Source organism: Melanostigma gelatinosum, assembly GCF_949748355.1.
Source record: "Melanostigma gelatinosum genome assembly, chromosome: 16".
NCBI classification, from domain to species: Eukaryota; Metazoa; Chordata; class Actinopteri; order Perciformes; family Zoarcidae; genus Melanostigma; species Melanostigma gelatinosum.
This window is the reverse complement of record NC_136649.1, coordinates 10,006,743-10,033,822: the sequence shown is the minus strand read 5'-3', so window position 1 is coordinate 10,033,822 and position 27,080 is coordinate 10,006,743. Positions and strand designations below refer to the sequence as shown.

The 27,080-nt window shown below is 45.8% G+C and overlaps 2 protein-coding genes across 2 annotated transcripts in view; both read left to right on the top strand.

The window, feature by feature from the left end:
- Positions 1–5,357: 5,357 nt before the first annotated feature.
- erich1 (glutamate rich 1) lies at positions 5,358–11,028 on the top strand. The gene is made up of 6 exons (XM_079286065.1): positions 5,358–5,667; positions 5,896–6,036; positions 6,214–6,360; positions 8,078–8,479; positions 9,291–9,485; positions 10,811–11,028. The coding sequence occupies exons 1-6, from the start codon at positions 5,649–5,651 to the stop codon at positions 10,909–10,911; spliced, it is 1,005 nt and encodes a 334-aa protein (XP_079142191.1). The 5' UTR covers positions 5,358–5,648; the 3' UTR covers positions 10,912–11,028.
- Positions 11,029–18,492: 7,464 nt separating this feature from the next.
- The window catches only part of LOC306790007 (CD109 antigen), a gene marked incomplete at its 3' end in the record, with an annotated part of 28,006 nt that continues 19,418 nt past the window's right edge, over positions 18,493–27,080 (top strand). The window contains 4 exon segments of the mRNA XM_079286112.1: positions 18,493–18,677; positions 19,180–19,300; positions 21,368–21,979; positions 22,186–22,238. Coding sequence (XP_079142238.1) covers positions 19,261–19,300; positions 21,368–21,979; positions 22,186–22,238 — 705 coding nt within the window. The 5' untranslated portion in view covers positions 18,493–18,677; positions 19,180–19,260.

The following is a 27,080-nucleotide window of genomic DNA, read 5'->3' as shown; positions in this document are numbered from 1 at the left end:
GAGTGGCCTCTTTTCACAGAGCCATACTTTAAATTATAAGAGCACTCAGGAGAGACAAACACAAAGACTGCTGAGGCAGAAGCGGAAGAGCAGAGAAACAACCAAATGCATGCTCATTAACCGAGACGAACAACCAAATGGGCCGACGCAGGTGAATCACACACCATTTCAGTCCATGAGGACACTTTCTCTCTGACATAAGCTGTCTGAAAATGACGCCGGACACGAAAGTACTGATTCCACCCTCCCCTCCCCCCCCCAGAAAGTCCATTTGTCTGGGGGAGGGTTTTTATCTACTGTGTGATGGGGCCTGTCTCTTCAGAAATAGGCTCTCTGATTTAACTCGTTCGCAAACTGTTGCTCATAAAAGCAAAGTTACGACATTAAGAAGAATTAGTCGTCTTCTTGTTGTCGAACTTCTGATTCCCCCCCAGTGGTGACCGGGATGAGAACCCTGTCCACCTAGTTGTACTAGACGTCGGTGTAAATCCCTCAAAGCAAGTCAAGCTCCAATGCACCCGGTTTATTTAATGGCTCTGCACAAGATCTGAAGCCTAGTTTGACCAGCGCGGCCAACAGGAACTCCTCTTGTCCCGCCGGTGTTTCAGGATGCAAAACAGCTGTCTACATACCGGCCACATAAACGCACACAGGCACGTGCACGCAGACATACAGGCTCACTACCAATATCTCCCAACACCATTACTGCTGGGTACACAGGCAATTATCACAAGTGCCAGTGTATAATAGGATACCTTGGCGCCCGCTGCTGAGAGCTGGACTGCAACTCTTGGTGAGCTAATGGAGATCAGAGAGGACGGAGGGGAAGTGGAGTCACTCCAGTGCAGCTCAAAGATCTTTCTGTTTGCCGAAAGCGCTGTCTGCTCCCTTCTTACCCGGGCCAGTTATCAAATGCAGTGGTGTCGATACGGAGATACGGTTTGCACACTGTAACCACTCAGCCCAGCGATGGCGGTAGAGATACGACACGCAGAAATATCACCTTTTCGTTGTAATAGTACAAAACCACATGCTGGTGCTTCAACAATTCAGTAGCAAATCCCTGTAAGTATCACAAGGTTGTGCGTGCAAATGTGTCTCAAATGTCTAAAATACATAGCAGCCGGCATTTCTACAAATGTAAAGAATTCATATAAATATAAACTTTACGGCAATCTCAGTCTGAGAGACAGCCCTACCACTACGGACTATACTACACATAGTTTATAGTTTACCTTTTCTTTACTTTGCCCCCCCCCCCGATTCTCATCGAGGCAAGTGGTGGAAAGTGTAGGGAGCCTTGACCTCAGTCCAACGGATGTGTGTGTCAAAGCTCTAAACTAAAATGCAAGGGTGGAGCATTGAGGCATCATCTGCATGAGAGCCATATAATAATGCAAACGAGTGCATACGCCAAAAGTTGGAGGGGGATAGATGAAACAAATGGCCCATGATCAGGAGGTGAAACCCATTTAGTAGCAGCAACATGCATCCATGGCCACTGATTTCTGACTTTTACTGAAGAAGCATTTGATGCCGAGTGTTCAATCGCTGAACAACAGCAACAAGGTTGTACTCGCAGGAACATTCTCATTGACCACATTGGGGCTATTAAAGCACTGATTCAATATCTGCAGATGAATCAAATCTCTTAGACCTGTCCCGATCAAAGAAAAGCTGCTGCCTCGATGTCCTTCGCTAGAGAGGGCTATTTCATTGAGCTAACATATTAAAGTTCACCGCTTGGGTTTAAAGGATCTAGTAAAGACTCGGTTGTAAAAGAGCTGGGCCTTTCGCCAACGATAATGGTATTAATACTTATTATACTCTACAAGGCAGAGCTCAAGCACACTTGGGACTTGTGCGGGGCCTTTCACTTGCATTAGGATTACATTTCCCGTTTTGACAGTGCTAACACAGTAGGGCCTTATGGGACACACTTGTAAATTATTTTAGACCACGATATGATTTAGCTTCGCTTCCGGTCTAAGAGTTTCAAAAGGCATACACCTGACGGGACACACGGGCCATCCTCTTTCAAAGGCAGCTGCTGTTATGTCCTCGTAAATGATGATTTTTACCAACTAGGGGATCAAACTGTCTGTATTTATGTGCAATTACAATACAAGAGGAAAGGTTACAGATAGTATAGCAGCTTGCTAACGGACCCTGTAATGAGTCACATCGGACTTGCGGCTGTGTGGCAGCTATCGCAGTTAGCAGTAACACTGGCATCCATCAGGGAATGAATAGAGACACAAAAGAGAGACAGATGGAAAGAAAGAAAGAAGGAGAAGCAGATGCATGTGCCGGTAAGGGAAAGCATGAAAGTGAGAGAGCAGAAACACATCGGTCCCGATGAGTGGATGAATTAGAAAGGCGCCTGCAGAACGTTTGAGCGTTTACTTTTAGTCAGGCTTGTCTACATTCACTGCTGCTCCTCTCCCCCTAAAATGACATCACCGACACGCATAATGGAGTTTTCCCTCCATCTTCAAACAGATTATGAGAGCCTTATCATGTCACTGCCAAGGAGGCAAAGTCCATACAAGCTTCCCATTGACAACTCTGTGAGAGTCTGTTTGTGTAAGCATGTATGTGTGTGTGTGTGCATACAGGCAATTTGACAGCCGCTTTGGAAATGTCCTGAAACGAGCTACTTTCAATTACAAACAGCTTCTGGGGGTAAATGATGTCAGTTTCCAATTAGTTTTTTTTTGTGTGTCCTTTCTTCTTTGGTAGCTTTTAATGAGGCTCTCTTCTTTTTAAGTCAATAAATTGCCTCATAGGATGAGGTGAGATTCCACCATCTCGTATGAATCATCCGGCTTTCATTGAAAGACTGGTTTAAAGTAGGGATGCACCGATCCGACTCCTTCAGTACCGATACCTGGACTCACCGAGTGCCGATCCAATACCCACGTTTAACTCATGAACTGTATGCCTCACTGTGTGGAAGTGACTGGGATCATTCTTTTACGTGTCAGGGAACATCCGGTTCGACTTAAACACTGCTTTCTGAACTTTGTAAAACAAAATAAAAGACAAATACATGGTTATAAATGAATAGTTTTTTGTAAATAATAGTATCCAATACCAGATCAGCCCATTGTCCCCGATATCCCATCCAGCTGTTTGCACAAGTTCCGGATGGATATCCAACACCAGTATCGGAGCATCTCTAGTTTCAAGCAGAGGGAGTGATGTGGATGAGGTGAAAGGTGCCCCCTCCCTAAAGCTGGAAAGTCATTTATTTGTCAGGCGACAAGTCTTTCTCACCGTCCACCTGTCCGCCCACACACTCCTTCTGTTTCTAGGTATACAAAAGCTATGCATATTGTGCAATGTATACACAGGCAAAGATACTGTCAATTACCCTCCTTATTGCTTTCAAGTAATTACGTTTGCTGCTGCACTGCTTGTTGCCACTGCACTGTAGCACTTCTTGCTACCTGCATAATGAATGAACATGGAAGGTCTCTCTGGAACCAGAAATCAAACATGCTTGTTGCCATGGCAGAAAAAAAAAAGCTTCCATGATTGTGTGCCCCCCCCCTTAGTTTCGGAAGACCAGCGAGTGAAAAAGTCCATCATCAAAGTTTCACCCAAGCAGCATGCGAGCATTGAGAAAAGGCTGGCTGACCACTCCTGTCTAAAAATAAAGACATGTTGTATTATTAAGCAGGGTAGGAGCGCAACATCCAGGAGCATCTTAGTACAACTACAGCATTGCAATGAATATGGTCTCCTATTTTTAGCACCTCTGTGATTATGATGTCTGATGTCTGTATGCAGCCAGCACTTTGTCTCTCACAGTGTGTGCCGACTGCCGAGTATACTGTGCATTGCAGTGGATTTCGGCGGCAGTGCTGAAGCGGGCGTTCTACACAACTTCCCTTCTTTTTGTGTTGCTCTATGATGGAAATCTATTGGAGCTGAGACATCGATACCTGCAACTGGACTGAATCTTAAACAACATGATGTGTCATTGTAGAAATGATGACAAGCGTTTTACAGAAACCAGCAGTTAACTTTTTCTAATCCCGCAACATCCACATGATTCCTAAGTAATTTCCCAGTCACAAGTCTCAGTGGGCTTGTAGGAATTGTACATATGCTTCATATCACCTCTTTCACGGCAAAGTATTATGTAACATGTTTGCACAGGTCTGTGTAGTTCCTTGATTCTTACAAAACCTAGAGATCATCCAATGCCCTCTTTCCTTCAGCTTTCTGGCGCTCCGCTCTCATTCAGGGTTACCGGTGCTGCAGGGTTTGGACTCAGATGCAGTCAATGAAAGTCACACACCCGCAGAGACTACAGTCGGCATGGCACATACAGAACTGACAGTGCACAAAAAGGAGGAGTCTGGGGGAGATCAAAGCTGACTAATCCTATTTTGATTATTTATGATGGCTGGCCATATTTAAATAAATCAGAATTTTTGTTCTTAATACAGTTTAATTATGGAACGTTCTTACATTTCATGAAAGCCAATAATCCAAAAGTCAGATTACCAATTAGGAAAATCCTGCATCCAAACTCCCTGAACACACCCGTTTTCCACGACTGCACACATCTTCTCTTTTTACTGTAAGATAATAAAAAATAATGTTTAAATCCTGCACTTATCATATCTTAGGAGTTACTGCTCAAAGATGAATTCGAGAGCGAGAGGGGGGGGGGGGGGTTACCTTCTTCAGAGCTGACATCCTAGGTGGATCCTCCTCCTGCAAAACCCGTTCACATGCTGAGGTCCCAAGCCAAGTTTGGAGGGTGCGCAAATCCTAACTCAGCCCGGTGCTGATGCTGAGCCACGAGGTGCCTGCTTAGTATTCTCATCTCGCTCCCTCTCCGTCCTACAGCTGACTCTGTGTGCGCACGCCCCAAAACCGCTGTTATTACAGGATCCAAACACGTGGGGAGCTCTAGTCTGATGCATCGCACTCCATGACAGAAAGTTGGCAAAACTGTCTTCAAAAATAAAACTTGGGAATGACTATTTTTGGAGCGAGATGCAAAAGTGACTTAACAGTGTTTTTAAAGTACTAGGAGTCACATCAAATACCTGAAGCTATTTGCCTCAGTAAGTTGTATACTTACTGTCCGTCTTTTCCATCAAATACAAATACAGTGGTCGAGCAGTTCCAAAGAAAGCTATTAATTGGACAAGGCTGCTTTATGTGCCGATTTGAAGAATGGATTCAGCTGATTAAACGTATATATTCATGTATAATATTCAGAGTACGTGTCTTTTCTGACAACTATGGTTTCATGAAGTTGACGTTAGTTTGAATGTGAATCGGCGAGTGAGGTCTTCCTCCTGCAGTCAGTCAGTCTGTGGGCTGGTCTTAAGCAGCTGGACGAGTCGGAGCATTTGTCGCACTTTATCAATCGTAGCCGACATGCTTTTTTTTAAAGTATAGTTAACACTAGCCATTCCTTTAGCTATTTAAACACAACCCGTTGAGCAGCTACATTGGTTCACCGGTGTCTGATGTTGTGATTCTGTTATGAATCGAGCTAACAGGCTGGATAGCTAACGTTAGCTAACTCAGCTAGCTAGCTTGCTAGCTCATTAGCTACAGACACATGTTGCATTAAGTTTCCGTCCTCTTCGCCTCCACGCAGACACAGATATGTCAATATGGCACGTAGGAAAGAAGGTGAGCATCACCTGCGTCGTCGACAACATTATTAATCTCTTGTAAAAAAATCTGTAACCAGTTAGCTAACGAAGCTAAAGTTAGCCATGTTGTAAACAAATGCACGTGCTCGAACTGACTGAACTGATTCTGGCTTGAGGTTTAAGATGATATATTCCAAGTGCAATGTATCAGATTAACAGGTGTTGGTGTCTCTGTTGTGTGTCCTTTTTTTCTTATGTCACTTAGTATTTCAGTCAAAAGTACTCCAGAAGCTTTACCCTGCAGCTCCCACACTGGAGCAGGAAGCCAGCCCACCAGGCTTAGTAGACGCTCTATCCAGAACAACCCACGTGAAAAGAAAAGCCTCTCAACAGGACACTGCCATTGGTGAGATCACATTTAGTTCAACTTGCATCTCACACACGTACTAAGTACTATGTCTAGAAAAATCTATTCCCCTCAAAATACACTCATTAACATCATACATGCCAGAATACCACCCCGCTGCTCTTCCGTATGCATTGAGGTTTTATTACCTTCTTCTATTTGCCATGTCTGTCTCAGGAGATGCAGGGACGACACAGAGTGCAGACAATCCGGTCAGGCGGATGTACACAGTCCTACCTCCTCCCGCAGACGACAAGACCGATTCGGAGAAATCCGTCACACTCCCCCAGTTAGAAAGCATAAATCGTGCAGAGGACACAGCTGGTAAGACGACCGTAATCTTACGTTTATGGACTTGTGCAGTGCACCATGAAGCCAGGAGGGATTTACTGCATGGGGCTTCTCCAGGCTGGCCCTCTCATGTGTTAAAGTCACTCTTCTCGGTTGGCTCTGCCACTCAAGTTAACGGAAACAAGCGGCGATGATCTATTGTGTTTCTGAACTGGGGAGAACTTGAATGCAGCACAGACGGTGTTCTATCCTTGCCTAATTTCCACTTTAATCTGTGTTGTTTGTCAGAGTAAACTTGTACAACTTATCCAAGCTGCAGTTGAATGCATCATTTCAAGGCTGCTTATTTTGTCTGCAGTCCGTCTGCACTTTCTCTCGTCATGAACCGGAGGAATGATCAGACTGTGATCAGAGCCCGGCCCCATTACACATGTCTCTGTGCTCATCATCTTCCTTAATGCAGACCTCCATTTACCCGACAGGCTTCGGCTTTACTTCAACGTCACTCACTGTGACCACTAGAATAAACGATACGGTCAAGTTTGATTAATTGCACTTGTCTGCCTAACGGCGCCTCAATTGAACGTGTTTTACATTTAGTGGGAAATGACCCTCGATGGTAATTGCAATTCCGTGTTACCTGCTGTATGCTGCTGCTGGGTATTCGTTTACCAACCAGGGACAACACTGTCTCTTAAGTTATCATCACAAGACATGATGTGTACTCCTTAGTTTTTACTGTTTGTCTCAATTCTTTAATACCAATTGTCACCGATATCGATATGGCTATTTAAGAAGTGCATTTCGGTTTGAACACACATCGATATGAGATCATTTGGTTCATTTTTAACGCACTCGCATGACTGCAGCAAATGGTACTTTCAGATGGCACATCAGATGAATAACAAATGACAGGAAGTTCAAGGTAATTTTCACCTTTTGCTTCATTGATACTCAGTTTGCCGTCACCAAAATCCATGATGGACTAACTCGAAAAAAGTGTCTCTACCCCGTTCCACTTGCTTTTCAGTATTGTTCGCTGCTGCACTGCCACCGTCTCGGGTTGAGAGCCAGTTCGTTACTCACTGAGGGTCACTAAGAATTCTTTGACCTCTTCATGCCTCTTTGAGTTGTTCGGCGGAGGTGGAGGGGAAGCTGCTCCGCCAGCGAGAGCGCCGCTTCTGTGTGGGCTCACGGTTCAGCCCGAGTCAATCTGAGGTTCGAGTAATAAGACGTAACAGAAGAGAGCCTCAACACTGATAACATTTATTGTTGTGCTACTTTTGTTTGTGTGTATGGAAAAGCTAATGCATAGCCTGCCCCGGTTGCCCCGTTTTTATTTGGTCTTTCCTCAGAGAGCTGGATGCCGGATTCGAAATAGGAGGAATTGTTACAATCAGCATGGGAGACGCAGATTCCATTGTGCATAGAGAAAGAATTAAAAAAGACTAACAGCACACATACAGTTTACTGATTCCATTGTTCTTTTGTTAACCACCTTTGGTCCATAGTTTGCTCCATATGAGGCCACGATTCAGCAGGTTTTATTTTCAATCAGTAAGCAGCACACCAGCTGAGTAGAATGCAATCCGCTATAAAGACGGAGTATCTAATTAGTGGGATCAGCTGTGAACACAATGATTTAGCTCAACAGCAGAGGTGCATATGGAGGCTGCAATGCAACAGTTCAATTTAACAATGTTTCTAAACTAATCACGAGGTTTTTTTTTTTGGATCCTGTTGCCCACAGAGGAGAGTGTCCATGACAGTTGTGAAGAACAAGATAAAGAGGGAGAAGAACAGAGAAGAAAAAGGAAGCGAAGGAGAAGGAAACCAGCCCTCCACCAAGACTCTGGGAAAGATGGAGCAGCTCTAGTGAGCGAGTGCCGCACGGGTCAGAGTCCGGCGGACGAGGGAGGAGAGCGCGTGAGCAGGAACAAGAAGAGGAAGCTGAAGAAGAAACGGCACAAAGAGAAGCTGCTCGCCATGGGTCTGATGCCCCGGGCCACTGCACTGGAGTTCACATACCGAAAAGATGGGGAGGAGGAGGAGGAGGAGGAGGATGAAGAGGAGGAGGAGGATGATAATGAGAGGAGAGCTGCTGAGGTGTCAGACTTCCTCTGGACAACAATGCAAATCTATATGTCAGATTGTAAGTATTGATCCGAGCGAGGCTCGTGTATTCTCTGTGCAAAATCTGGTATTGCCATTGCTACAGCTTTTGTTGGCTTATTTTTAATTTAGTTTGGGTGCTATGATGAACACAGCTGATGGCTTTCTAAGATGTAGTTCACAAACACATAATTAAACTCTTGACAAATGCTGAAAACGTGTCAATGAAAACTGTTGAACAGAATTCAATTACTCTTCAGAAGAGAAGTCAAAAACATAATTTCAGGAATTGGATGGAAGGGTGAAAGCTCAAATTGCTGTTCCATAAGAATGAACTGGATGGAGATGAGATGGTGTGTGAGCAAGTCCGAGTGCCGATCAGTAAATATTGTGAACAGCTTTGATTTATTGAACATTTATTTCAAATGAAACCAAAGCCAAGATAGGCCCACTATTACGAATTTTAACAAATGAAATCACGTTTAATATAAGGACTATTTGCGTCAGACTGACGATATATTATCCAGCCAACCAGTGGGTGATCTGAAGATCAGGCCATGACCAGTGTTGACCTCGGCACCGAGCAGAGCAGCCAAGTAAATTAGTGAGACTGATGACAAAAGGCCGGACTGCACACGTTTGAGATTCGCCCGGTATTGCTTTGTAAATCAAAACGTACACGAGTCATGTTCTACTGTGATGACACAGAGTCCACACAGTCACGGCTATAAGACGAGGCGTTAAACATCTGTTGCTGTGTGTTCTCCTCTGATGTTCCAGAAAACACTAAACCATGATGTCGATTGGCCTTAATTAACAGACCACCTCTCCCTTCTCCCGTGCTCCTGCAGCCTCTTTGCATGCAGGCCAGCGCCCCCTCCTGTCCGAGACTGTGAATAACCTCCTGAGGGACATAGCCAGCGGATGCCGGCCCCCCTCTGTCCTGAAGCGGCTCCGCGGCCTCAAGGCCCTCGTTCAGCAGCAACAGGCGGACGAACTGGAAAAGGCACTGGGGGAGCTCCTCAGCACTTCTCCTATGACTGCAGGTCAGTGATGCATCAATCGGGCCAAACGTCCATGATAGAAATGGAATGAGGGCTTATTCAAGGAAAGGCTACACGACATGAAAGTGATGAGATCGCTGTTGTTAGTGCCGCTCCACGCTTGTTTCACGTTCATCCCTGTCCACACTGCCCCAGCTACCTCACTGTTCCCGCTTGCGCTTGAATTCTTATTTATTGTTCTTATTTATGAGTACACCTGCCCTTACTTGCCTTCCTCCGCCTTTTATTTGCGACACTACAGCAGGTCCTGTGCGAACGAACATGCTTTCCTCGTGACCTTTTGCTCATGGGGTCCCGGGGCACGTTTTTCACCCGCGCATGTGTGTCTGTGCGTTCGCATGGTCGGCTAGCTGGCTGCATAATAGGATCAGCGGGCACTTTGCTGCTGTCACGCACACACAGGTCTTTTATGTGTGAGTGGGAGAGGCGGAGCTAGAGAGAGACCAGTCAGGAGATTCAGGCCAGCGCCTCATCGGTGGCCCCAAAGTGCCGCTTGTTTCCTCTTGTGGCCGTGGCCAAGACAACACCGTGTTAAAAGAAAAGCCCACAATATAGCCTGCCTTAGTTGTGCCTATCCTCTCCATGCACCTGCTCCACGGCCCCCCCCCCCCTCCTCACCCGTCTCACATTGTATGAGTCGTGCTTCCACTCGCTGCTTGTAAATGCTTCACTGTGAACGAAACTTTGTGAAAAGTTTCCCTTCAACTCACCTTTGCTATGTTTATCATTTTAGTTGACGGCCACTGGCATTCTTGCTGTGATTTGACTTCACACCGATGCTTCGCCGCAGTGTGACGATTTAAAATCATTTGATATGTTTGAGCCAACATCCACCTCGATAACAGGCAGCGGTCTGTATTTGAATGTAACCCACGAGCTTGTGGAGCGGTGTGCCTTTTTAAAAAGTTCTTCACTGAAGCTCCGCTCCCCCGTCTGCCCTTCTTGCGGCAATCGATTGACTGCAGATTTTTCTTTTGAGCATATTTTACCCTGGAGTTCATCTGGTAAATGACATTGGCTTGACCGGTCCCCCTTTTATACCGTCCATTTTGGGTTCTGAAAAGATTCACTGAATTTAACTCTGCGTGTTCCAGAATAAGTCAAATAGATAATCCGTCTCGGGTGGGAGACAGACAGCGTTAGGTTGAATGTCGACGTGCAAAGAGGTTAGACGTACTTTTGTACGCTGGCTGGGGATTTTGAGGTTAAAAAAAAAAAAGAAACTCTGGTGAAAACACTGACTGTTCCTCTGGTATTGTGTTGTCAGCTCTCACTGAAATGTTGCTTCTTGTCTCTTTGCGTTTTAGAAGAAACCGCTGCAGTCGCTTCACTGTTCCAATACTGGATCACAGACATTCTTCCCATGCAGGGAGACAAGACGACGGGGCTTTGTACGATGCACCCATGAGACGGTGACTCACCGACACGGAGACGCCACCGAATAGTTACTTCCACTGCGCTCCATCACGTATTGAAATGTCGTACTTTTTACATACTGCACTTCTACAATGTTGGACCTTTACATGATGCTGCATGAAATATTTGTGTTATTAAATTCTTTTTTCCATGTGATCTGTGCCCTTGTCTGATCCATTTGCACGTCTCGTATTGTACAAGAACAAAACCGGTTAATTAACGCTGAGCTTGGCAAATCCTTCTGCGCGCCACGAGTGCGCTTGAAGTTGTCGTCATCGAACCAAGCTGTTACTTACCTCCATGTTTCCAACATTTAACTGGTATTAACATAACAACCGTCCTCTTTAGCGAACATTCTAATTGCCAGAGAAGCAAATGTCAGCTCTACCGGCGCTCCGGTATTCGTTTTGCAGATGCTCTGACATTTAAACCGGCAGTTCACCTAATAGCTCCTCCATTATCTACAGTACACTCACCACCAATCAATCTCACCAAGTTACTATTCCACATGCCTTTTTTCAAGAATGCTGTTTCACCTTACTGCACTGGGTTAAGTAATGGTCTTAAGAGATGCAACACTGGTTGTACTTGGGGATCATTAGTACCAATATTAGGATCCCCACACACACTTGTTGTTGCCGCCCTTATCTAACTACGCTCAATATAGCAGCCTGGATTGTTGTTGATGGATCTTGGGAACAAGTACCACCCGGGGAGTCGGTAGCTTAGCCTGCTTCTCAGGTAATCTATTCGAAAGAGCACGTTGCCTAACATGTTACACAACACGGATATAAAGGTGCTCATCGTGGTTTTAATTGACTTTTCTTAGCAATGTAAGCGACGTGGCTCTGAGGATGTCTGTCTGTCTGTCTGTTCACATCACAACTTTGATCCAGACTGAAATATACTAACTATTGGATGGATTGCCATTAAACCTGGTGAAGATATTCACAGAGCATGAATCCTTATGACTTGCCTGACATTGCCTCTAGCACCACCAACATATTCAGGAAAACATCTCAACTTCTACTGGATGGACAGACACAAAACTTGCCACAGACACTCGTGTCCCGCCGCAGGATGAGCAACGCTGGTCAGAGCGGCTGCAATCAATATTTTTAGAATTGCGAGATATCAAATGACAATGTGACGATGAGAAGGATCACGAGTGATGAACCTACAGAGGCATTGAAGTCATTAGTGGTTTTTAGTTTAAAGGCCGTTATGCTTTCCTTTTTCTGCATAAAACCCAGCAGGCATCACAAGTTTCAGTGGCATCATGACTTTGCGGCATTACTGCCCGAGTTTGACAGTATTCATGGACGCATGAGCTGGGAGGCAGAGTTTGGTCCTATTACCAGAGATGAGAAGAAGGTCATTGCTGGCTGCTCTCACTGGAGAGAATTCCTCTCTTCCAGCGAGAGAGAGACCTTATCAGCACAGCTACCTCATTATAGGACCTCAGTCCAGGAACCCGAGGCTACGAAGGATATTAAAGCTTAACGAAATCTGCTGACATGGCAGGAGAAGCCATTCTCAACACCAACAGAAAAACATCCAAATCAAACCGCCTTGGCAGATTCAAATGGATTCCAGCGGCTCTGATTTCAAATGACTTGGGGCTGGGCCCTCTGTATGAAGCTATTAAAGGAACTGCTGCAGTCAGAAATCAGTTACACCTGATGCTGTATGAGTTAAGACCTCATTCATCACTTTCACTTTGTTTTGATGTCAAACCCTTCACAAAGAAACGGGAGGAAAAATTCATCAAAATCCTCCTATTATCTCCAAATTGTGTACGTCAACACCCCTCTCATTCTCCACACACGTTCACCATATACATAGATGAACATGCTCTATCATGACTGGATGTTTGAGCTGTTATAATAAGCTGTTAATAAGAATATGGATTGATATTCACCTCAATGTGGTAAATATATGCATTGGACAAAACTCTGCTTACATTATAAACCAAATGTAAAAAAATCTAATGATTCATTAGTTTCCACAACAGAAATTTGTAAAACAACAGCACTTATGATTTCAATATGATTCCACTACAAGTCGGTATACTGCGATGTCAAAGTGTCACCCAGCCCTACGCTCCATTCAACCTCCCTTCTTCTACTTGGACGGACTTCTTTGTCCCTGTGTGCCAGCTCCTGTAATCCTATTAGACACACCACCTGCAGACAGCCTGTTGTGGTAGGACAGGAAGGACACGTTATAAGGGCTGGGCAGGCAGTTGTCCCGCACCAGATAGCCGAGCACAGGTTGGAAGTGTCCAAGCGCAGACCCGGACAGGCCCGCTGTCGCTGGGTTTCCCGTGCTGGGCGTCCAGGAAGAGGAGCTTGAGCTTATCTGGCCTTCAACTCGTTGCTGATTCACCAGGAGGACCGTCGCGCAACGCTCCAGAAATGTTCTTCAGAGTCCCAAGACTGACTCCTGGCTACATCCGGCTGCTGCAGGTGAGTGTGAGCGGTATTCATGAAATAAAGTGACACTAGCTTCAATATTTTCAATGATACTTTGTTGTAAAGGTGAACAAGATTTAGGGTCAACTAGATACTGTGTCAACAAAAGAATATTTAGATGTGCTGTGATTTTCACTCTTAAGACGCGTAGTGACACTAAAGCTGTCCTTAGTGCCGGATAGCAGGAACATGAAGCGCTGAGTCATTGGACGTTGCTTGCCAATGATCTTATAAGCAGAAGTGGATTGTACTTTATTGCAATTTTTCTGCATCAGTTGTGATTTAAGACCATTAAAACAAAAAGGCACAAAGCCATCTCAATGTCTGGGATTTGAAGTCTAGAGTGTATGCTGCCTCTCTACTGGCCCTTAAGGACTGGAAGGAAATGGCAGATGAAGTAACTTTGACAACTCTGAGAGCAGTGACGTAATGAAGTGTTTGCAAGGTGCTGGTTTTATGGGCTCGTACAGAAGTTTGTTGACGGAGACCCTGCACACCGCACGTTGGTGTGGCTAAGCCTGGTGCTGCCATTACGCAACGATTTACTCAGCCGAGTGTCTCAACAGATTGTTGTGAGGAGATGATGAAGTACAGTACTATCTCATATCATATACACACACCGTCCTCAGCTACGCGTTTTTCGTTCCAGGCTTCTGTTACAGTTTGCCTTTTGTTTTAGCTCACAAAACACAATCGCCTTTTTTGGCGGTGTTTATCGCAAACAATGGAGAAATGCAAGCCTGTGACGGTCCATTGCATTGTAAATGGGAATGGGAACCGGGCGAGTGAGCTACGGGAATGGCTTCCTAACTGTCTGTGACACGGCTCCATTTGAAACTACAAGGTTTCGATTATTTGCTCCTCTGTGCGCTTTATAATTGCCAAGGGCCCACTGAGGAAATTGGCCATATCGCAAAATAGACGAGCCTTTTGTTTGTCAAAAGAGATAGACTGCGATTTGGTAAATTAGAGAAGATGAGTTTTTAATCTCTGTGGGTCTGGGGGGGGGGGGGGTGAACATATTGTAGCTCAGTCAGTTGATGCAGACAAATGTTTTGAAGCAGGGGGGGGGGGGGGGGGGGGGGCTGCAGGGCACAATCTCCTACTGTGACGACGGGGCCTGAAATTGATCTGCACCCGTGCATATATTTAGCACATTAGCAAATTACATCTTCGGTCATTGTTTACCAGGGAAGGTGTGGTATTTCCAGACTGCTCTGATCTTTCATACCCGCGTAATACTTAGGAAATCAAGCATTCCTCTGATCATGCTTCATCCTCTCCTTTCAGACCCAGGCCTACCACAATGTGTCTGTGACGCCCCCAGTCGTGAGGAGCATGCCGGGCGTGGCTATGCTGCTGGGGGCCCTGGGGATCGGGATGTGTGGCTACAGCTCCAGGCAGTTGGCCCTCTACCACCGGCCCTCCGCCCGCGTGCTGCAGTGGGTCGGCACGCACACGGACGCCAGCATGGTGGGCACAGCAGCCCAAAGGACCCCCTTCCTGGATTTCAACCGCCCGGGGCGGGGCCTGCCAGGAGGTCCCGCCCCCGTCCTTTGTGGGCCAGAGAGTTCCCGTGAAATAACAACCTTTCGACGATAGGTTGGATATACGTAGATTGTCCATATACGTAGATATACTAAGATCTAGCTATGATGGCCCCATGTGTGGCCCATGTGCTCTCTGGAGCTGCGTAAGTGTAGATATTTGACCTCAACCGTTGGATGTCGTACAGTAACAATGAATTCTGTGCAACCCATGTACAAATAGTTGTAAAGATATCAGATGGTATCAATTTCTCACTAATATTAGAGTCTGTAATGCACCGAGAGGGAACGAAGCAATTTGAATGATTTGATGACGCAATACCAAATCCTGGGGCCGAATGTGGCTTGAAGGAGCCAACATGTTTCATTTGGAGACGTTGTGTGTCTTTTTGTGGCACTGGCATATACAAAGGGGCCGGCGCTTGGCAGTGCTCCTCTGTGCACAGCTGGTTGGCAACTCTCTCTCTCTCCCTGTCATCCTCCCTCCCCAGCCATGTGTAAGTGCTTAAGCACCATCCCCCCCCCCCCCCTCCCATGACTTCAATTGATTTCCTCTGAGGAGAAGCAGGTGCCGTCCATCAACAAGCCGTGGCGTTTTGCTGCCGTGGTCTGGCACCGGCTGTCAATCAAATACTGGTTCATGACTCCTAATTTACCTCGCGGGGACACCGCAGGTGGCAGACAGGCAAGGCAGAATGGCGATTCCTCCTGGATAAACCGTTGTTCTCTAGAGGGGGGATTAACCCAGGTGGAAAATCAATCCCTGGCACAGATATTACTTCACCTAATCTGGTATTAGAGGCAAGGACCCGTGAGAGGCAGACAGTCCCTGTGCATCCCAACTTTGTACCATTCCCCCTGCAGTGTCCACCATTCGGCCCACTGCCATCCATGGATGTATTCATTATGGGATTGGTATTTCCATTTATGTTTACACCAAAAAAATGTAGCAGTGAAAAGGGACTTGAGATTTGGCGAGACACTGAGTGTGGTTGAGAATGCGAGCTGTGCCTTATGGATAGCACAGGGTGATACTGTATTTATGTGTACAGCCTCGTCTTTTGACGAAGAATATTTAAAAAAAACGACTGAATGCAGTTAGTTTTGTGTTTGAGCCATTAAAGGGGGAGTTTTATTTCTCCGCGAGCAGGGGAGACAGGAGGAGGAGGAAGTATCTAAGTATAATGGAAAGCTGTGAAAAATAAGGGTGGTGAGGAAGTTGCATTTTTCATCAATTACGCGGTCAGCCAGACCTTGTAATCCGTTTTTCATTGTTTAAGAGCCATCCTTGTCCGTCTGCCAAATTGGACCAGCGGCCAGTTGTTTTTAGAGCCCAAGCAGCGGCCCCTCCAGAAGTCGAGCGCAGCAGGTCACCAACAAAATAGTCATAATCCACTCAGCAAAGGAGGCTAATGGCTCCAATTGGCATCAGACACTGAACAAACAAAAGGTCGCCTTGCTCCAGACAGAGACCGACTCCCATTAAGTATTTCATAATGGGGTTGCGACGGCTTCACAACAAAAGGATATTCTGTCACTGTGTGAAACGAGAAAAAATTACATTAAATTAAAATGTACACAATCGGACACATGTATGATGCTATATTCTAAAATCAGAGTCTTAAAGTATCCGTCACGCTGGCGAGAAACTGCCTTTTATAGTCATTTCCAGGCATTGCACTTCCATGAGCGTTAAATCAACGTGGGCGGGGGACTGGAGGTTGTGTAATGCACCTTGTTGCTTTTTGATGGATTCTCTCTCTTTACTGCAGTGGTGCACAGTGAGCACAGAGCACTGTGGAAACCTATTGATCTCAATCAGAGGGCGAGGGAGAGGGAGAGAGAGAGAGCTTGCCTCCTCACTGCAGCAAACTTCCTGTTTCAATCAGCACCGTACAGTTTGTGAGGGGGAACTGCCAAGACAGTGCGCTGACAAAAAAAATCAAATGGTTATCTGAGAAGACGTTTGGTGTTGGAATAAAACACAGGGAATGTTTGGAGGCACAGTATTAAACCTGTTAGCTTGTTGTGTGGGTGTCACACATCAGTGCTGGTTCATTTTAATCTGTAAAGGTCGACAAACTCGACGTCGGCGTGTGCCCATTAACAGAGATATTTGTTCTGTTAGCAATACGATGAATATTTAATGAAAAGATGTCGGAAGAGATTTACAAAATAAAAGCATTTGGCAAACGTGAGGCTCGACTGTTGCACTTTGTCACACCTGTGGGTCTGGTGGTTTTTGTACATGCGCTGTGCGATGATGTGCTGTGCTTTTTGTAGCGACAAATAAATGTCTTTTTCGTCAAAGTGGGAAATTCATGCTGTTTTGCTGCAATTAGGCTTAATGAGGTTAGATGCTGATTTTACAAATTGTAAATTTTAGACTTTAGATGCGGGAGACAGGTTTCACTTGATGGGTCATCCTCGTTATTAGGGTAAAGCTTTTCTGAATGCATGTCTTGAGATCCACATTCACATTATTACAAAGGGGCGGTTTATCCAAAGAGCATGTTGCGGACACTGATATTGATGCTTCAGACTTCATCAAGTGGACAATATACAAATATGTGTCGTTGTTTATTTACACATTTTATTTGTGAACATGTATCTTGCTCCAACCAGATTTCTTAACATTGTCCCCTGCAATGGAGTCACAATTCAATGGCCTCTATGCCATCCTTACAGATTTGACACAATAAGCCAAGACATTACATTTTGCATTACAAGAAAAAGAGACAATTTAAGTGTTAAGAGTGTTAAGTCGTATAATAGCATAGCATAGCTATTATACGACTATTACACGACGCATAATCAAAAGTTAGTCACAATTCATAGACATGGTTCTTCGTATCTAAATTGAAATGATTTGGCCCCACACATAATATGACAAAATCTGACTCTTTCAGTTTTTTAAAAACATACACAAGCCTTTGGAGAGAATTTATTGAGTATTTTAGTGAATGTATTATTTGCGGTGTATAATGACTGAGTAACATTGAATTAAATTAGCAAGTCACGACTTACTTAAACCTGTAAAGTCGAGCCACAGCAGGCCAAGACTACTGTGGAAATGGCTTCTATTACATTTTTGTGTCCGTTATATAAAATTGTATGGTTCAGATTCATGCAAATCAAAAAGTTTCTTTAATGCAAGAATAAAAAGTCATCAAAAAAGTTTATTTCATTTATTCAGAGGCCAAACACATTAAATGGGGGAGTTTAAACACATCCAAAGCTGTTCTTAATAGAAAAGGTCCAATAGAACTGTGCGGCCTGGATCCGTCTGCTACAGTAGGTCAGTGGGTCACCGGCCTGTAAGGTCAGCTTCATATGAGGCCGAGAGGTGAGCGAGGAGGAGCCACCTGACACCCCGGAGGCAACAAGTTGCTGCTAGCGCGGTCTAACGGTGCCCTCCAGCGGACACACCGAGCGGCTATCGGCGCCATCTGTCACCGGTGTCTTTTTGTGGCATGGAGTTTTGTGGCTGTTGTTTTTTTATCCGCTCTTTTGTTCGATGTGCGGATTTAGACCATGCGTTGTCTTCGTATTGACACGTTTCCAGCGGCCACAGGTCGCGGGGATTAACCGGTGCTCGGAGGGTCTCGCTGCCGCTCCCTCTCCTCCGCGAGGACTCGGCTGAGCAACGCTGAGAGGAGTCAAAGCGGCGGAGAGGAAGAGTTCACCAAACTGCGAACAAAAAGGAGTTGGGAGGGTTTTTGTGCCGCTTGCAAGGGGTTTGTATGCGCCTTTCGTTGCTCTTTAAAATTCAAGAGGTCAATCGGTTTTAACGTAGCGTGCGATAAATTGAAGTCACTTTTCGAAAACACGGTTTCAAACTCTTGGATGCGCACGTAATCCGGGCTGTTTGTGTAAAAGCGTCGACAGCGCGTTAAAGTCAATGGCCTGAGAACAAAATGATTGGTCTTTTTCTTTTAGTTGTTTTTAATCAAATATGTTTTGCAAATAAAAGTTATGAGTTGTGTTGTTTCGATGGCGCGAATTTCAGTTTTCAATGAGGTCTGTGTTCACGTTTGCGCTTCAGTCGTCACACGTGTACTTCCTGTAGACTCCACCAGTGCATCATGACATTTAAAGGCACGGAAGTCAGTTCACTACACAGCTGAGCTCACTGAATTATGTCTCAGCTGGATAACATACTGCCTACTGGAAGTGCATGACTTCATCCATCATCTTTCTGGATGTCCTGTGCGTGTGTGTGTGTGCGCGCGCGTGTAGGTCACTTTGGTCTGAGCTGAGTGAAAGAGCAACAAGCACCTGCAGGCCCCCCATCAGCAGCCCAAACCCCATTACTGCAGTATGGGTAACTTTTCCAGCAAGGACAGCCATGGACCCACAGGTAGGTCAACACATAAACACACACACGCACGCACGCACACACACACACACACACACACACACCATTGAGCCTGCAATTCCTTTTTTTCCTTCTTCTTTTTTGAAACGAGCGCCGGTCAAATCACCTCCCTTGAATCTCCTCCGTTGGTCTGTCGCTGCATGCTTCTGTTGATTTCAAATGTTTGGCAGTACACACAGACACCTGACAATATGTGTGTGCGTATTGGCCTCATTTATATTTTATTGTTAGAATCAATTCAGCGCACCTTATTGCACCGATGAATGTAGTAGGAGGATGGTAGAGCAAGAAATACAGGAAGAGTAAGGAGACTGTACGAAAGAGGGGTGGATAAGTGGCGATCAGGATATTGAAGGCAACAAAAGGAGAAGCAAGCGGAAAAGGCTGTGAGTGTGTGTGTGTGTGTGTGTATGTGTGTGTATGTGTGTGTCGAGCGGCAGCAGGAATCTTGGCAGCCCTCCTGTGTGTTGCACAGTGAGTGGTCATTCTCCTGGCGTCCCTATGTGATTCGTTCAGGCCAGCTGTGATGAATCGGCAGAATTCCCCGGCTCTGCACAAGGGCGGCAGATTAATCATAGGAAGCCTAATGCTATCTGACACACACACACACACACACACTCTCTCTCTCTCTCTCTCTCTCTCTCTCTCTCTCTCTCACACACACACACACACACTCATTCAGTCAATCTGCCCCCCGTGCGCATGGTTGGACGAACAAAAAGCAGAGGTGGCATGAGAAAGTTATTCGACAATCCTGTCATTCTTTCCCAATGACTTCTAGAGAGACTTGGTTTTACAGCAGGTACTTTGCAAACACGAAAAAAGAGAAGACTTCATTTTTACGAGCAGTGAGACTTTTCTCCAAACAAGGAATAGGAGGAAAGAAAAGATGGATACACGATGCCCAGTGGTTCCCATAGCTTTGAAAGTTGTTATTAGTGGCATGCTGTTGTGGTCGAGGAGCGCTGAGCCAAAAAAGTAGAAATCACTTGTGTTATTGCTATTGTGTCAACTTTGGAAATTTATTTGCATCTGCCTGCTGCAAATTGGTCTGTGTATGGGAAGCATTTGTCCTCCGTGTACGCGTGTGTTCCTGAATTTGGAGAATGAATGTCACACTGTGGATGAGCGGCCCGAGAGGAATGCCTGTATTAAAGCATTCATCTTCAGGGGCTTGGCCTGGATGTTTGCTGGCCCGCTCACCGCTCTCAATGGTGTTCTCAGCGTCGACATGCCAGACGAATGACCACGAAACTTTGTGGTTGTTTTTTTTCCCTACAGTCTAGGGATTCAGTTTCTCAGTCAGTTTTGTTGTGTTTTATTATTCACAACTTTAAAGCCTTGTTGCTTTACTTGGATGTTTGGATGTGCAGCATGATGTATGTGCAGAGGTTTCACAGTAGAAGGCTGTTTTTCTACCGTCCTCTGCTGAACGAGGAACGTTTCTCTGTGCTCGCTGTAAATCTGAGTGTAAGACGAGCAGGATTTTGGGAGCCAATTGCAACGTACACGCCACATATACGTAGAATAGACATCAGATCAGTGAAGCACCAGACATCTCGTGTTTACCTTTCAGATTTGCATATTCATACACTCTGGATCTTTCAATTAGGGAGAAAGAGTAGGTGTCATTTTAAATGAGGTAATGGCACTTTTTTTCGAAAAATAATATCTGATAAATAGTTTTTTTTAGCAGATTATAAACTATATATGTTAGAGGTAAACAGAAGTCACGGTTCGGTTTGTCCGTCGCTTTTTGGAGTCATGGTTCTGTGCGAGTTCGGTACAGTGGGGAAAAAATCTAATGCATCAGTATTCTTTTCTTTTCATTGAAAGACAGACACAATCCTCCTGCTCTTGTAAATACAAAATACGAGTTGCTTTTTCCTCGTCCCCCCCATGATCGACACATCTGGGTGATGTGCAACGGTGACACCTGTATGGTGACAGTTGAGCACAACACTAAAGCCCTAATATAAATGTTTTGAGAGGGTTTTAAAATGTATCTGCTTTTCTTATTTCATCTGAATTCTTTTTTATTTTCTCTAGGGCCCCTTGGGGATAGCTTCCACACTCCTCCTGCTTCTCCACAGAGTGATGGGCCTCCTTCCATGCCCGGTGTCCCCCAACTCCTTCCCCCTACCTCACTTCAACCTTCCCCTGGAGCACCGGTTTCATCGCCACCTCCGGTCCCAGTCCTCGCATCCAGTGGGAAAAAAGCGCAGCCAAGCACCAACCCTACCACTTCCAGTGCCGCTCCTGATGTGAGGCCTCATCCACCGGCCAGTTCAAATAGCTTCACCGTTGGCCTTGGAGTTAGCCCACTGCACCACAAGTCAGGAAGTACTGTGGGTAAAGGACAAGCTGCTTTGGGGAGGAATGGGGGTCCTCCTACCTCCGCCCCTCGACCTCTGGCCTCCCGGGGGAAGACTGCGGCCATCAGCCCCACAAAGAGCCCCTCCACTCTGTGTCGCGCCTCACCTGTGGTGGGCAGCTCTTCTGGGCCGAACTGGAGGGAAAGGGACAGCGGTCTGAGTCAGTCTTTGCTGCCGGCTCACAAAGCTGGGGACAGTCAGGGCCAGGAGCTGGAGAAGCTGCTGGAGGAGTGTAGGTCAGCACTGGGTATCACTGCCAGTCAGGATGGGGCCACCAACACAGCAGGTAAGATAGAATACAATCTACTTTATATTTTGACGATAAAAAATGATTCAGGTCTGCAGAATTTTAGTTTGAGAACTAAAACGCCTCATTTCATTGTGGGCTTGACATTTCCGTGCGTTGAGAAGGGTAAATCCATTTCCTTGACATTTATTTTTGTATTTGATATGCATGTGATGTCTTCCGACATTTCTGTCTCATTCCCTCAGAGACACTGAAGCATCTACTCACAGAAGTGAAGAGTCTGAAGAGTACTTTGCAGGTGAGTTGCCTTAGAAAGTTTGTTTGTTTTTAAATAGGATCATGGTACGACAATCACCATTCGCTAAAAGCCCTCCCCCGAACAGCGATTGTCCAATCAGCAATTGTAAGTAGGCCAGGTGTACATGGAGCTGTATTATGCCCCCTGACCCCCCTAGAGGGTCCACGGTCCACCCACCATAGTCCCACTATTAATCCCATGGGAAATACGGCCATTCCAAACCATGGATTGAACAATGTGTTTCTCTGCTCTGGCGTAAGCTACAAAGGTTAGCATGTCCTGCTAATTAGCTCACTACCAGTACTACTATCATGTATGTAGCCATCTAGTGTTTGCTGAAGACGCATTTTGCAGGGTTCTCAATATAAAACGAGTCAGCTGAAAACATTAAAAGTTGGCTCAAGACAAAGTTTTTAACGAACTGATGGAGCTAACATTAGCATAATTAGCTAGCTACAGCTAGCGACACGTACCATTTCAACCAGCAACATCAATGGCCCCCGGCTAGAAATGAGAAGCCTGCCTTTGTCTACCTCTGACTGAAGCGAAGGACCCGTTGTTACAAAAATGACTGTGATTTTTCGAGAGTGGTAACGTGACAGACATAGTAATGGTCCCTAAGAGGAGCCGGGCTTTGCTCGGTCAATTAGGGACCACTTTGACAGAGAAAAGACCTCAGTCGTCTAAACGTCGTAGTTTTTGAGTTTTCATCTCAAAGTTTTTTGCTGCATTTCCCACCTTTTCCTATCTTTAGTGGGAGTTCCCAAACAAGAAGAAAATGCCCTTTTGCAGACACACTGCAGTGGATAAGTATAGCAATGTAAACAGGAAGCCACTCACTCCAATTATACATCAGTCAGAGTAGCGCTTGTGACCTTTCATCCAGGAGATAACAGCACAGCACGCCCTGTCACCCTCCATCCCCCTCTATCACACTAGGCCTTGGACTGGGCCCCTCTGGGAGCTGCAGCCTTGATAATGGAGGTCTTCCTGTCCTCTGCTTCTCCTGAGAGGGCCCCAAAAGAAGAAAATCTTTGAGATCGTCATCTGTCAAAGTGTTTTTTTTTTTGTAGCTCCCACTTGTAGAGTTGATCCTAGATCGTTGAATGTGCGTGTGGCTACTTTTAAAAGGAGAACATACATCTTGAATGTTAAGCCGGACACCTGTTTCCTTCACTGTTCATTTTATTTTTGCCACACTTTCGGATTGAGCCACTATTAGGCTCCGTACCCAAAAGCTAAAGATGCAGAAACCATGCACAATAAGAATGTACATTCTGCAAGCATTCTTCAGTCCCGTTGCTCGGGCGTTCCGTGCTCTTAGGAGGATGGTGATATGCTGCGGTAATTTCCTGTGTGTCGTTCGTTCCAACTTCTTGACCCTCCCTTATGAGGATTGTAGCCAGAGGCTCCCAGCTTCCTCTATATCTGCCACAGATTACAACAGCTGGAATATTGCCTTGCAGTACGCCTCCTTTCTCCGCCCTGTGACTGTCCTCCCCTTTACTACTTCTATTTTTATGAATTGTTTTAATGATTATATTGCAACCCAGTGCTAATCTGACACACATGACAATCATGTAGTCTTCCACCCCGCACTTCCTTGTCACCTCTTTCCCTACTTGATATTCAATCCCTGCTTTCTCCTGCTTTTCCCTTCCCCTCTCCTCCACTTTCCCACGTCCCTGTAAAGGACCTGGAAATATCCGCCGTGCACTGGCCAGCTGAACCTCAGAGAGACTTACTGACTGAGAGGTAGCCGTGAATTAGATATCAGGCCAATCCAACACTGTGTTTACACGGGCCCTCTCGGTGGGGCAATATAAGCCTGCAAAGCCCGACTTTATGAACCCTCTGGGTCTGCTCTGCTGTCCTGGGAGCCTTTTTGTGGCGAGCCGGAGAAAGGGAGTGCAGTGCGGAGGAGGGGGTTCACATTCGGCTGTTCAGGAGACAAAACTTGTTTTGTGCTGTGTGGCGAGATGGCGGGGGGGTGGGGGGGGGGGGGCTGCGCAGTGACTGACCAGGCCATGTGTCTTTGTGTGTGAGACAGAAGACTCACAAACACGTTCAGATATGCATTGAAAGACTTGGCTGGTGCAAGTTTTTTTTTTTTAAAGCTTTGTCCTCCTTCCCTTCCCTTGCTGTGCTTCTCCACCGTTTCTTCATTCCCTCATTCTGTCTCCATCTGAGAAGTGACCGCTCCTCCCTGAGCACAAGAACCCGAAACAATTACCCTCCAACTTTTTGCTGTGACGCACCGCTCCGTCTCGTCCGCTCTCTTCACCCCGGCCCTCCCCTAATCTCGCTTCCTCGCCTCTTAAGTCTGTTCTTTCCCGTTCCGTCCATCTTTTCATCAGACCCCAGGTTGCTGAGGCCTTTTCACTTTAGCTCTGACGTCCTTGTTTTTTGACCTTTTTTTTTTTTTTTTTTTCCCCGTGTAATTTAAGAAGCCATTATTCTTCCAGTCCCATTCTGTGAGCTAAGCCTCTCCTCCGCGCCTCTTCATCCGTCTTCATCCCTGCGTTCCCAAATGCTCCATATCTTTCTCTGTCTGTCTGCAGTCATAATGTATTCCTGATGTACCGCAGCTAAACTGAATTATGAAAACACATGATTACCCAATGTGCATCGAACTACGAAGGATATTATGCGATGTGCCATCTGTCTGTGCTTATGCGCACCACCAGTCTTCAATTGTCTTAATCGACAAAAATGAAAACACTCATTCATGTCTGGGTACTGTGTGTGTGTGTGTGTGTGTGTGTGTGTGTGTGTGTGTGTGTGTGTGGGGTGAGGGGTGGAGGCGGCTGGTCAAAGTTGTGTTCCCTCCCTCCTGGAGATTCAGTCGATCACAAAGCTGCTTTGGAATCAGTTCCAGGTGAACGCTGCCGGAGATTTCCAGGAATGATCTCCCGGTTCCCTCTACTCTCTTCTCCTCGCAGCTGAATAAAGGCCCCGGTATCTGGAGGCCCACGGAGGCTGTTCACATGTAGATTGAAGATTTAGTGTGTTTGGCAGGATCCGAGGAGGGGGGGCTAGTGTCGAATTTGCAGCGACGAGTAAATGGCAGTGACTTGGGACCCTTTTCTTTTGATGTCTGTGGACGTTTAGATATGCAACTTGTTGGCGCTACCGAGCTATTTTCATGTGCCAGTTGGGGGGCATTTGCCCATTTTGTGCGCGCGTGTGACTGCTGTAGAGGAGACGAAATGTCCCTTAACAGCTGTAACGGCCTATTCAACTGCTTTTTGAATGCACACCACAGGCTGTGGAAAGCTGGACAGAGGAGCCATTACAGAGCTAAGTATGTATCAAAGACTGGGTGTGGAGGTGAACGAGGGACAGATGGTTGGAACACACACACGCTGACACAATCGCCACGTGTGCTGGACCCTTTCCAGAAATTGTCAGGAACTCAGATGTGCATCAAGTTTATTGACAAGAGTGTGTGTGTGTGTGTGTGGGCTGGATAGCACATCTGGTCTTGCAGTGGGGCACTAGGTCAGCTCTTGAGGGAGTGCGTGTGCGTGTGTTTGTCTCTTAAGACTGACAATCCACACCCTTATCTCAGTGTGAACCCGAAAAGCACTCCTTCCTGTTTCCTCAAACAGAAAATGCGCCAGTTGGAGTCATGTCCAGATAACGAAGACAAGATCCTTCAAGTCCAAATTGGGTGCATTACGTAATCTAGAACTTCTCCAAACATAGACCACTTTGCTGCGATTCACTTGACACATGTTGCCACAGGGAATGATCTCCAGCTCACCCCCGAACGTGTAGATGTGTGTGAGACAACTTAACAGCGTTGTTTGGTGGTAAGAGAACAGGGGAGGTGCATGTGGGGGAGAGGAGAGGGGAATATGATATGTGTGTGTGTGTGTGTGTGTGTGTGTGTGTGTGTGTGTGTGTGTGTGTGTGTGTGTGTGTGTGCGCGCAGTGTAATCGAGTCCAGCTGTGGTCTTTATTGAGTCACTGGTCAGACTTGCCTCCTCCTCCACATCTCCATCCATTCTTCATCTAATTACCGACCTTCCCAACCGCTCCGCTCCTCAGCACTCCCTCACATCACTCCTACAGTTCTCCACAGTCGTAACGGTATTAAATCTGTGCGTGATTCTTTTTCCTCTCATTCCCTCCCACCTTTTGTGATGGCGGTTGCTTAGCGTTTTTCTTTTGATGTCCTGGTATCTTTTGCCATCTGGCTTCATTGGTCGTCTTTTGATGTCTGGGGCAGTGTTTATGCACGTCCGAGGCAATAATACTCCTCAAGAAGGAAAACTGAAAACCGAGCCTGTGTGAGAGCAATGGCCTCGTACGCTTTTCAAACTGATGTTTTTGTCACACAGATGTGTCAAACTGATGTGTAGCTCACACAGAATGCGAATATTACGCAGCGGAAACACCTTTTTTTTCCGGAACAAAGTTGATTTTTTTTAGACCTTTCGCACCGCAAATAAAATATTATAATCCAATTACACTGTGCGGAATGGAGAAACTGAAAACATACTCTGTGCTCTACAACAACAGAGGCTCCATAGTCTGGACCAAAACTTTATTATTCCTTTCATCCTTGGCAGCGCATTCCCAGATCCACTCTTACCTATCACAATAAAAGCCTTCGACATATAAACTGCGTAACTGTTTACGAAAGGGAACTCTATTTAACATGTCGAGAGACGTGTAATGGCCTCGAGATTTTCATCTGAAAATCCTGCTATTTAAAAAAAAAAACACACTCCCAAAATGTTGCTTCGATCTTTTCCAAACTTTCTTTTTTCTAAAAGCTGAGAACATAATCTTGTTGACTTCTCTAGATGACATGATTTAATCCAGTTATGCCTC

Coding starts and splice junctions, on each gene's coding strand:
- erich1 (XM_079286065.1), top strand. Junction 8,480..9,290: donor GCAAATCTATATGTCAGATT/GTAAGTATTGAT, acceptor GTGCTCCTGCAG/CCTCTTTGCATGCAGGCCAG. Junction 9,486..10,810: donor CACTTCTCCTATGACTGCAG/GTCAGTGATGCA, acceptor TTTGCGTTTTAG/AAGAAACCGCTGCAGTCGCT.